The sequence below is a fragment of the Echiichthys vipera genome, assembly GCF_963691815.1.
Source record: "Echiichthys vipera genome assembly, chromosome: 17".
NCBI classification, from domain to species: domain Eukaryota; kingdom Metazoa; phylum Chordata; class Actinopteri; order Perciformes; family Trachinidae; genus Echiichthys; species Echiichthys vipera.
In genome coordinates this window covers 7,347,503-7,360,069 of record NC_139842.1, presented here as the reverse complement: position 1 = coordinate 7,360,069, position 12,567 = coordinate 7,347,503, and the positions used below count along the sequence as shown (strand labels likewise).

At 40.0% G+C, this 12,567-nt stretch overlaps 1 protein-coding gene across 1 annotated transcript in view; it reads left to right on the top strand.

Annotated features, from left to right (window-relative positions):
* myo15aa (myosin XVAa) overlaps nt 1–12,567 on the top strand; it is a gene marked incomplete at its 3' end in the record, with an annotated part of 36,196 nt that overhangs the window by 5,555 nt on the left and 18,074 nt on the right. Inside the window, exons 8-28 of the mRNA XM_083931048.1 lie at nt 59–122; nt 214–327; nt 482–643; nt 1,517–1,630; nt 4,144–4,202; nt 4,585–4,708; nt 4,808–4,903; nt 5,182–5,313; nt 5,615–5,740; nt 6,995–7,072; nt 7,210–7,367; nt 7,563–7,608; nt 7,713–7,837; nt 8,088–8,205; nt 8,300–8,475; nt 9,069–9,153; nt 9,353–9,406; nt 9,498–9,579; nt 10,079–10,209; nt 10,424–10,519; nt 11,409–11,644. Coding sequence (XP_083787174.1) covers nt 59–122; nt 214–327; nt 482–643; nt 1,517–1,630; nt 4,144–4,202; nt 4,585–4,708; nt 4,808–4,903; nt 5,182–5,313; nt 5,615–5,740; nt 6,995–7,072; nt 7,210–7,367; nt 7,563–7,608; nt 7,713–7,837; nt 8,088–8,205; nt 8,300–8,475; nt 9,069–9,153; nt 9,353–9,406; nt 9,498–9,579; nt 10,079–10,209; nt 10,424–10,519; nt 11,409–11,644 — 2,376 coding nt within the window. The remainder of the gene's footprint in view (nt 1–58; nt 123–213; nt 328–481; nt 644–1,516; nt 1,631–4,143; nt 4,203–4,584; nt 4,709–4,807; nt 4,904–5,181; nt 5,314–5,614; nt 5,741–6,994; nt 7,073–7,209; nt 7,368–7,562; nt 7,609–7,712; nt 7,838–8,087; nt 8,206–8,299; nt 8,476–9,068; nt 9,154–9,352; nt 9,407–9,497; nt 9,580–10,078; nt 10,210–10,423; nt 10,520–11,408; nt 11,645–12,567) is intronic.

The following is a 12,567-nucleotide window of genomic DNA, read 5'->3' as shown; positions in this document are numbered from 1 at the left end:
TTTTTGTGTTGTTGTTGTTTTTTGCTCTGTGCTCCCTGCTTTCTCTCTCTCTGTCCAGTGGTGTGATCAGTGGTGCCATAACCTCTCAGTATCTACTGGAAAAATCCCGTATCGTCTTCCAGGTGACACACACACAGTCACATATACAAGATGACACTTTATATGTTATACTTTTCTGTATGGGAAAGTATTAAATTTATATTTTTCCTTTAGGCCAAAGATGAGAGAAACTACCATATCTTCTACGAGATGCTGGCAGGTCTTCCCTCGCAGCAGAGGCAGGCTTTCTATCTACAAGAGGCTGAAACCTACTATTACCTCAACCAGGTAGAATACACAGTGCAGCGTCAACAACAGTCTTTTCAGCACTTTTCAGGAATGTCATATGGGGCTACTCAGATCAAGTGAACTCTTCACTCAAAACTATTGTGCCCTTTCTTTCTTTCTTTCTTTCTTTCTTTCTTTCTTTCTCGCCATAAAGGGGGGGGATTGTGGGATAACAGGAAAGAATGACGCAGAGGACTTCCTGCGTCTGCTCGCTGCCATGGAGATCCTTCACTTCACCCCTGACGACCAGTCGGTCATCTTCAGAATTCTTTCTTCCATACTTCACCTGGGCAATGTCTACTTTCAGAGCTATGAGGTAGTGTTTCCAAAGTCATTTTGCATTTTTGTTCCAATTTGGCAGTCCTTGGACTATATATACATTTATATATTTTAAGTACTCTATAGATCAGCTTTTTTGAAGCTACTGAATAACTTGCTCTTCTGGTTTGTCCCTTATTGTTGAATGCACTTATTTGAAGTGGCTTTGGACAAAAGCGTCAGCTAAATGAAACGTAATGTAATTTAATGTAATGGTGGTCAAAGGTCACTGTGGCCTAACTAAACATGTTTTGGACCATAACCCAATAATTCCTAATAGGATAAAATTATAAAGTGATGACATTTTATCACCAAAGGTCAGAGGTCAAATTCACTGTGACATCATAATCTTATTCAACGCCATAACAGAGCAACAGAAGAGAGACATTTGGTAAGATGCTGAAACGGTGGCACTGTTAAACTGTGGTGATTGTATAAACCTCCTGAGTTGAAGAATATAGGTTTCACAAAAACACTTAATAATTTTTATTAAATTCCTTCACAGTCTAAACTACATATATTATGCAAGTCTGGACACACATGAATGTAAACTTCAAATTGACTGGTTGCTGGAGGCATACACCTGCAAGGTAGCCATTCTAGTTTTTAATATTTCTTTCAATTGGAGACAATTCAGCCCATTCGAACACCACAGTCATATGCAGGGTATTATTTTCGGCACATTTCTGGAATATTGATGATGTTAGGGGAAATATAATGAGCTAAAATAAGAAATTAACTAAATGTAACATTAAAATAGATATCAATTATGATAACAGTGAAAAGAATGTAGAAAAACTAGAATAGGATGATTTTACACACAGCAGATATTGTGCTTTTTGTGTCATTCTCTTTCTTTGTTGCATGACAGGCTGATGGCCAGGAGGTGGCGTCAGTGGTGAGCGCTCAGGAGATCAGAGTGGTGGCGGAGCTGCTGCAGATCTCTCCAGAGGGACTACAGAAAGCCATCACCTACAAAGTCACAGTCAGTATCAAACTGTGTTTTTATTTTACTTTGTTGCATGTACATTAACATCTCTGTACCTATACGGGCATCCCTCCATTGCATTCTTGAACAAGAGATGTTAGAATTTGAATCCTTGTCATTCTTGGACTTGGGTTATTTCATTTGTAGCATGTAGGCAGGTAGCATGGTTGTGTGGCAGTGTCTCTTTCTCTTGCTCACTATTGTTAAAGGAATTGTATTGCCATCAGTGTTGTTTAGCCAGACACAAAGGAGACACACCTGTTGATCCCACACGTAGAGCGAAGGACAGAAAGACAAGCAAGAGGCAAACTGTTGTGACTGATGATGTACTTGTGTGGTTGACGTTGTAAGACCCTTTTGTAGCTAAATGCACTGTTTCTGCACACCAAAGGTTTGTGTGATATCAGGCTCTTGGATAGCTTACCCATAGAAGGTGTCATCCATATACTGTAGCCCTGTTAGTTTATTCACTGTAGTGTCTCATGCTCCTCTGCCCCGCTAAGAGTTGCATTTTGTCTTATCAGTAGAAAAATCTGTAATTAAACAGACCAACCTTGTTTTTTTCTTTTTACAAGAGCACGTTTGTTTTCTGGCGGGTTGAAATATTTTCCCACACCAAGAATGAGCCATTACAGCATGAAGTGAAAAGAAGCGGGTAAATGAAAACATAATGTAGGTTGTTGCTCATTTGAAATAATGTCTTCTTTAACATGTACAAACCAGTGAGCTGGAATTAGTTTGGAACAGCTCCGATTGGGAATAATAATAATAATAATAATAATAATAATAATAATAATAATAATAATACAGAAGTAAGAACGTTTGTAGATATCTGGCTTGCTCTGGATTTTGTCTCATCTACTACAGAACCGTGAATCAGCTAAAAAGATGAAACTCTCACATCCCCAAATTATGAGCGCACAAGAGAAATCATTTGCTGTGTTATTCTCCTTTGCTTCTGGCAGAGTTTGCTGGTGCTATCCAATGAGATGTCATTGTTAACAAGAAGGAAAGAAGGACTTCCACAGGAAAAAAAAAACCCAAAACAATTTAGTCCTGATCTTTGGCATAGTGTCCTTGAGCAAAAATACACTAAATCCATACCAGCTCCATGTAATGCAGGCTAAACAAGAATTTTCCAGCAATAATGGGTCATATGTGCATTTTTGATCCACATTCTCTTAATATTCCAGTGATCAATTGACTATAAAACATCTTGTTTCCATGTCCAGTTTAAAAAAAGAAGCATACTCCAGTCGTCCTGACGGTCTTGTGATGCTGCTGATGGAGGAACATTTTTAAAGTACATCGGATCATGGCGCACCTTATATCCTCCACATGTACACGCTCTTAAACACTACACTGAGAGCTTTCTAATTACAAAGGCGGTTCCTATGGTTCCTGTGTAACAGGAGAGGAGTCAGGTGTATCCAATCATTTCATTTGGTCCTGATCAGACTCCAGATCCCAGACACTCACATCAATAAATAAGAGAGTGGAAGAAATACAAATGGGAGAGTAGAAAGGAAGGATGGTGGGGGGGGATTAGTAAAAGTTAGGACAGACAAAAAGGTATTATGTAGGATGTTGAGGTTTTCCACTTTATAGACTGTATGGAAAGTATCATGGTGTGGAGGGAGGACTGAAGATTATGGTTAAATGTTAAAGAAGCAAGACCCTCCCCAGGGTTATTAAAAAATCAATGGACCCCCCCCCCCCCTTCACTAGGAAACTATTTGCAGATTCCCCTTCTCTGAGAAAACAGATGAATAAATAAAAAACGATGACAGTCAAACACAGGGGAAATAAAATAGATAAATAAATAGTTTTCATAACTGATCAGTGAGACATTCAGTCTTCACATCTGTACAGATCCCACATCACATCCCACTTAGCAGATGTTTTTGTTTTGCTAAATACTGCAATAATTAAAACAGTCCAATGTTAATGTACAATAAGACTATGTAATGTTATATACTATATAGTCTCTCCAATTCAACAAAATGGAAAAGTTTCTGTAAAATGCCATATTTTTTTAGCAAACATCAAACCAATCAGCTGATCAATCATTTTAGACCCAGGTGTTTCCCATCACGCCCTAGGTCTTGCTGCCTCGATCTTGTGCGACTGGTGACGTTGCCAAGGTGCACGACGTCCAAGCAAGTCAGAATCAAGTCGGACACAAATCTAACTTCCATGTATTGTGCGATGATTGCCGCTGATCGGTTCTGCGCAGGCCTTGCTCAAATACCATATGTCTATTGTTAATGATATCAGTAACACCCGTGCTTTTCCTGATAAGTCAAAAGGTGTGTTGTGGAAAAGGCCCACTGCCCCATACATACAAAAAAAAAAAAACTAACTAAGGAGAGTGAGAAGCTATCAGTCAAGCTCAGTGTGCCCACATGCATACACTCTCTTTTATAGCTAAAAACAAAAACCAAAAACTAAACAGGACAAAAGGAGATTTTAGCACCCTTAGACTTTAAACCTTTCTGTCTTCTCTACAGGAGACAATGAGAGACAAGATCTACACCCCACTGACTGTGGAAAGTGCTGTTGATGCCAGGTGAGGGACAGCTACATAACCAACATGCACTACATGAAAATGTATTCATTTTCCTCCAAAATTATTTCACATGTAATACTATTCTGAAAGGGAAATACCACTGAGTTAGCCTTTCTGTTCAGTTAAAGTCATTATTTTATGAATCAACATAAAGCTAATTCATTTTGTGTATCTAATACAATAAGAAGACTTTCACTGCATCCTAATCTGCGAGAGAGTAATGTTTGTGAGCCCGTACGTACCCCTTAATAACTTGTTGCAACAACTTATATCTAGTAAATTCTTTTTCACACCACCTTTTTCTTTCTAATTTTCATAAAATATTTCCATCTTTCTCACACACACACACACACACACGCACACACACATCTTTGTTCTTCAGAGATGCTGTTGCCAAGATCCTTTACTCGCTGCTCTTCCATTGGTTAACTGAAAGAATCAACGCTCAGGTGTACCCCCGCCAACACACCCTCTCCATCTCCATCCTGGACATTTACGGATTTGAGGTACAACACACACCGACGGAGCATCTTGTTTGTCACTTTCTTGTGTTGCACAGCAGAAAGACTTCAGCATATGTGTGTGTGTTTGTGTGGAAACAACAGGACCTGGCCTTCAACAGCTTTGAGCAGCTTTGCATTAATTATGCAAACGAGTACCTGCAGTTCTTCTTCAACAGGATCATTTTCAGGGAAGAACAGGTGAATCAACGTCACACCTGCGGGTACACTCAATAACTCACCTGATTACACACACACACACACACACACACACACACACACACACACACACACACACACACACACACACACACACACACACACACACACACACACACACACACACACACACACTACATCCGCACACACAAAATACGTGGTACGAGGATACCAACAGATCTCTATTAGTGTTGGAAGCATTAATCAATTAAATGATGAGGGGATTGACAGAAATTGTATTGCCTGTGATCCCCATGCAGGAGGAGTATAGCCGGGAACAGATCCCGTGGCAGGACATCCCATTCAGTGACAACCAACCCTGCATAGACCTCATTGCCGCTAAGCCTCATGGGATACTGAGAATCCTAGATGACCAGAGCTGTTTCCCACAGGTAGGACAGGGGAAACCTAAGAGTCTAAAGTTAATATTGAGCTGTAAAGAATTCTGGATTTGTAATGTATCAGAGTGTGAATAACAGTGGCATCAGCATAAAGATTTGAATATATATTTAAGGTAAGTTGTTCATAACAAACAGGCAAAAAAAGTGGGGCTAAGGTGGAACCTTGTGGAACATCTTTTAAAACAATTTCATAGTCAGACCGAGAACCTTGACAAACAGCACACTGTTACACATCAGTTATACCAACAGATTGAATATCGTACATGCCACTTAGACTGTTGCTTTTTGCCAGGCAACAGACCACACGTTCCTCCAAAAGTGTCACTATCACCAAGGCAACAACCCACTGTATCTGAAGCCAAAGATGCCCCTCCCAGAGTTCACCATCAAGCACTTTGCTGGCCGGGTCACCTACCAGGTACACAGCTCCTCTCATGTGACAAAATCGGCTATTGGCCTGCAAGTTGACATCAATAATGTCATTGATGACCTCTCATCTGTACCACAAGCATACTTTTTTCACTATACTGCTTTTAGGTTTTGTTGCAGCATTGCTTTAAGGATGTCAATGTTGGTGTGTCTGTTGATCAGTCGAGCATCTACAACTTTCGTCCTGACTAAATTATCTCAACTATTAGATGAATTGTCATGAAGTTATGTACAGACATGCTCATAGTTTCCTTTAGTTAGCTAATGTTAGCACGCTAACACACTAAACTAACATGGTGAACATGGTGAACATTATACCTGCTCAGCATCAGCATGTTAGCATTGGCATTGTGAGCAAGTGTCAAATTGCAATGTAATGATTGCGCTAGATCAGTGGTTCTCAAACTTTGTACATGACGTACCATCTCAGTTAAAATCAGGCTCTTTCAAGTACCACCTCTAAGACCAATGTTGAAATACAGCAGAGTAGGCCGACACATTCAGCTACGTACAGATGGGTTTATTCCTAATCAGAGGATAATTTACTGTTGACTGTCTTCAGCCCCAGCCACGCTGTAGGAAGGGGTAGCATCAGAATTGACATGTCAGTGTATTCAAACCAATTCATTAACCTTTGCTCACTATCTTGCATCACAGTTTAGCTCGTAATTCGGCTCTAATTACATGACTGAACTATTTGATTAAACATACCAAGAGGTGTCATTGATTTCCTACCTTCCAGTTAATTTGCATTCTTAAAATGTGGTTGAGACACTGTAGGTAACCTATCACAGCTAGGGTTGCAAAGGGCCGGAAAAGTTTGGTAAATTGCTGGAACGGGAAATACTTATTTTAAATTATGTTTCAAGGATCCTAAAAGTTTAAGTATTTTCTTAGTATTATATTAATTTAGTAATTAATGTTTCCTTTTTTTATTTTGGAGATAACACCAGAAGTACCACCAGAGAGAGCTTGAGTACCACCAGTGGTACATGTACCACAGTTTGAGAACCAGTGCGCTAGATAAAACATTAATGCATCACCAATTCATCCTGAGGGGGACACAAATGTTGGAACCAACTAATGACATTGCCATTCATAGAGCCGTGCCACTAGGGTGACTAAACTTACATTTAGGAAAAGTAAAAGATGAACACTGTATAACAAGCAGAAACACAAAGCATTGCTGGAAGAGAGGGTGTTCTCCACTGGTCTCCAATAATTTGTGATTTCAATGACACAGGTTTACAAGTTCCTTGATAAGAACTACGACCAGGTTCGTCAGGATGTCCTGGACCTGTTCATTCAGAGCAAGAACAAGGTGAGGGGAGCCTCTTCACATCAACCCATGCGTGCATGGTCCCCTTACCCTTAGAGAGCTAATCTAATTCATGTGAACATAAACAATTGTGATAAATGTTTGAATGCATGTGTCTGCATGTGTCTGCATGTGTCTAGATGGTGTCAAAACTCTTCCTGGTTCACGCAGAGGTCACGGTTCAACAGAGAGGAGGTCACATGAGGAAGAGCAGCACAGTCACCAAAAGATACCAAGCTCGCACCGTCAGTAACAAGTTCCAACAGTCCCTGCTGGAGCTGGTGGAGAAGATGGAGAGGTGAACCCGAGAGAAGTGGAGATATTTACTCTTACTGTATATAGAAGTGATAGCACTCAGTTGCTATCCACAAACTGTATCCACAAACTGGCCAAATTATCATTAAAAATACTATAGTTTCTAAAGATTTTACATAATGACTAATGAGCAGGAAATGTTACTTACTTGCTGTTTATATTTATTCTTCTGTTTCAGGTGCAACCCTTTTTTTGTTCGCTGCATTAAGCCAAATAATATGAAGGTAGATTTTCACACTGATCATTTGCATGCATTGGGCATGATACATGATGTTTTACTTTATCCTGACAGTCATTGTTCCTCAAATGTGCTTACATGTATGTTTAGCAACCAGGTGTATTTGAGGACGAACTGGTCAGCAGCCAGCTGAGACACTCCGGTGTCCTGGAGACCATTAGGATCCGTAGAGAGGGGTATCCTGTCAGAATGCCATTCTACATCTTCCTGTTCAGGTAACATACACACAGTGTTCATCATTGGATGGTAGAAGACACTTTGGTGGAGTAACACTGGGTTGTTAGCGTGATAAGTGAAAGCTAACATGTTTGAAAAGATACAGGCAAGAGTGACACCTGTTGCAATAATAAAAATAATACAATAATAAGCCCTATTTTTTAGGCAAATATCATAATTACTGTACATATTTTTTAAAGCCAATGCCATGTGATTGTGTACACGCATGTGAATGTGTGTCATCCCCAGGTATAAGTCCCTGGTGGGGTTACGAGATCCTCCAGCAGCAAACGGAGAGAACTGTGTCATACTGCTCAGTAAACTGTGTCCTCTCAGACCAGGAGCCTACCACGTGGGAGTCACAAAGGTGAGGCCCTCCTCTCAGTGTTCATGCTAATCCTTTCAAAAAAATCAGCAAAACAAGCTAAGGACATGTATGCGTGTGTGTGTGTGAATGGCAGTTGTTTTTGAAGGAGGACATCTACCAGCTGTTGGAGTGTAAACGGGAGCGCTCCCGTCACCTCGCTGCACTCACCCTGCAGCGTTACACCCGCATGTTCTTTGTCAGGAAACGCTTCGTGGCCTTCCGTAAAAAGATCATCGGGCTGCAGGCACAGTGCAGGGGCTTCCTCACAAGGTCGGCTTCTCTGCTACAGCTAGTTTCATAACAACTGATCAATGCAACTGATTTCTGGATATCCACCGTGTGAAGAACGTGATTTAGTTTAACTTGACAGACAAGTATGAATGTAAACAAATTGTATATATCATAATTAAGACAGTATGTCAGTCCACTCTTCACTGTATGCCGTAGTAGTTAGGTAGACAAATTGAGGGTTACCACCAATGCACTTTTCTAATAGGGAATTTATATATTTATAAATTAGGGTACATGATGTGTAAAGGCACAGTATGTAATTTAAATAAATAGTAGACAAAATAATTGACTGAAGGAAATGAACACCTTTATACTATATTTTGAGGTGAAGTTTTGGTCAAACTTGATGAAAACTTGCCCTACATTAAAACTGCATCATATCCAAAATGTAGATTATTTAGAAAATGACTGAACCAAATCCTGACCATAGACACATTGTAACACATAAACATAAACACATGGTAAGAGCGACTTCTGTAACAAAGTAGTTCCCTTAGAAATGGGATCAATACATGATGTTCAGTATGAGACGTGTTAATAGTGGTACTCCAATTTTTCTTTCTGCCCTCCAGGAAGCGATATGTGAAAATGAGGGAGAGTCTAGTGCGGTTCCGCTCTCTTGTCCACATGTACGTCAACCGCAAGCAATACACCAAGGTACATGAAGTCTGCATTCCGAGGACAATATATCTCCTTTCATATCCAGGGGAAACAACCTTTCATGCACACATAAATCACTCAGGCACATACCGTTGGAAGTACTGCCCACTTTTGTTCCAGTTTAGCACTTTGGCATCTTCTTGCTCTGGATTGAAGAGGAAATGTTCAGAGTGTGATTTCTGTGATCTGTTTGCAGATGAAGTTTGAAGCTCAGAGGAAAGCTGAAGACGAGCGGAGGAGGAGAGAGATGGTAGTTGGATGGGATATATACGCCGGACATAATTAAGAAGTCTTTTGGCAGTCAGTTATTAAGCAATAAAATAAAAAAATGTTTCTTTCAGGAGTTCACTAAGAGGGAGGTGGTGAACGTCACACACTTGGTGATCCCTGCAGAGCTGGGAGCGTTATTGCAGACAGCGGGAGGTCTGTTAATGTCTTTCTTTTTGTGAAGTCCACTTTAATGTGCATGCGCATATTATTCATGAAACAAATAGCTGAGCACCTCGTTCAGCACTCTTAACGTGTCTCGTCTCATCAGCACTGACAGGAATGAATAGACCTGATAGAGCCGGACAGGGGTGTTGATGAATAAACCATAAGGGACAAATTTGTTTTAAAAAATATTTCAACTTTTTGCTCTAAATATCTTGTCCAGTCAGCTTCAACAGTAGCAATAGAAATAAGAACAGTCAACGTAATATGTACTCTAGTTGATTAACAGTTTTTTCTACAGTATGCAGTATGTATGCTGGTCGACAAAGGTAAGAAAGGGCAGAAGCTAAGCTAACTGTGCTAGCTACAGTATGAGCTCTCTCTCTCTCTCTCTCTCTCTCTCTCTCTCTCTCTCTCTCTCTCTCTCTCTCTCTCTCTCTCTCTCTCTCTCTCTCTCTCTCTCTCTCTCTCTCTCTCTCTCTCTCTGTAGTCAGGAGGGAGTTGCACTCCGACTGTCTGGCTCTGCTTCAAGCTCCTCATATCCAGGAAGAGGCTCAACTCACTCTGCCTCTGGACATCAACAACTACCCTTTCTACCGCTATGTGCAGATCTACTTTAGGGTGAGATATAACAGTATCCTTAAAGTATTACAGTCGGCTTCAGTCCTACAGATCAGCTTGAAATATACTCTGTAATATGTTCATTTACACTGCCCTCTCAACTGTACGTGGTTAGTCTATAGATTTTTCCTCATGATATTGTTTTGAAATCATGTAGTAAACACATAAGATGTGTCAAGTTATGACTAAAAACATTGTTAATATTTTGTTGTAGGAACCAAAGTTTGGGATGTTGATGGCACCACTGGAGTCACCTCTGACCCGTGTAGAGGAGGACCTGAGAGAAGAAGCCCTGGGGCTCTTCATCATGGTAGACTGACTCCATTTACTCGTGGATTTTTAATTCATATTCTTTCAGCACTTCACTACTGTCCTTTACAATGATGGATTCACACACTGCCTCTGCTATTAACCCCAGTTACAATTCACTTCAATTCAATTTTATTTACAGTGCCAAATCATAACAAAAGTCTCTCACACTTTACATATAGAGTAGGTTAAGACCACACTCTATGACTTATTTATGATTTACATAGACCCAACATGAGTATAGCAATCTTGTGCACACAGTGGCGACAAAAACCTCCCCTTTTACAGAACCAACTCTATGGCCGTCCGTCTTGACCGGTTTGAAAGCAAGAAAAACAGAGAGAAAGAGAGAAAAGACAGACAGACACAAAGATAGACAGAGAGACAGACAGATGGACAGATGGAGACAAAGACAGACAGACAAACAGACACAAAGACAGACAGAGAGACAGTTCCAGAGATGCAACCACAAAAGTAACTATAATAGCATCTATAGTAATGTGAATATGACGTATATGTTATGGCAGTTGATATAGTAGAATAGTACAAACAAGTACAGCTAAGGTGACAGAATATGATAATGATTATAATTATGGTGTGGTACAATAAGATTTATTACTGATGATGTTTTTTAGGCTACAAATTTTATAATTTATAAAACTAATGATAGTATATATGAGTAATAGTGATAATCCTGCGGGACGATAAAGCACAAACAACTCCACAGAGAGTCTCTAGTGGCTATAAAACAACTTTTTAAATGTAACAAAAGTTAATTAGGCTTTCATTTGAATCCATCAAATACAGCTATTAATGGCCAGGACATAGACATTTTTTTGTTTGTTTGTTAAGCATTTCTCTCTCGTCATTTTCCATTATTCCGCTTTCAGGTATTACGATTCATGGGGGACCCTCACCTGAACGGGGCGCAGGAAAACATCTTTGGGAATTACATCATCCAAAGGGGCCTGTCATCTCCAGGGTTACAGGACGAGATCCTGGCTCAGGTGGTCAACCAGGTGTGGAGGAACATCAACTTTGACAACGCTGAGAGAGGCTGGCTGCTGCTGCTGGCGTGTGTCTGCAGCTTCGCCCCCTCGCCCAAGATGGACAAATATCTACTGAAGTAAGACATCATTCATTACACATGCATGAAAATGCGGGTTTGGCAGTAATGTAAAACATGTAAATAAAATAAATATACACAACTCAAAGCTCATTAAAATCAACTAAAATAACTACAGTATGCTTTTTAATGAGTGTGAACATCCAGTTTAAAAAGCCATACATGTAGTGCCAGGTCACTCCGAATTAAACAGAAATGTTGCTAATAATTATATCTTTGCAAGTTAAACAGTGTGCAGTTAGTTTACAAGATAGCACAAAATAAAACCTCCTCAACTTTTGTAATTTTTAACGTTTTATCTTGACCTTTAGGCCTCTTTTATGGAAAAAAAGGATTGAAATTGATTAAAATATATATGACATTCATTCATTCATCTTCAACCGCTTATCCCGGGGTCGGGGTCGCGGGGGTGCTGGAGCCGATCCCAGCTGACATCGGGCGTGAGGCGGGGTCCACCCTGGACAGGACGCCAGTCAATCACAGGGACAGTCTTTGTTTAATTCCTTGGTCAGAAGCCCTAAACAGTCATACATGACATACATTTGATTTCCTCCGTTTTCTCGTGATAACGAGATCATTAATTTGAGATCTGGAGAATCAGTGTATCAATGTCAGAGGAGCAGGAAAATACTGATCACCATCACATATCTCTTCAACCAAGGCTGAAATAACTTTATGCCTTTTTATTACAGATAATGTTCACATTAGTGTGCATCGTCTAGGAAGACAGTTAGTGAGGCTTCAGCTTTATCAGAGGCGCGAATGAGCCTGATGTCCTCATTAACTACAGTTTTTTTTTTTACCATAAATACCAGTACAGGGAGGAGTTTTACAATGTGCACATACATAGAAAGATTACACTTTAATTTTGTAACAGTAAATAACCAACTGAAATTATGTGTCAGTGTTGTCTATAGTGTTCT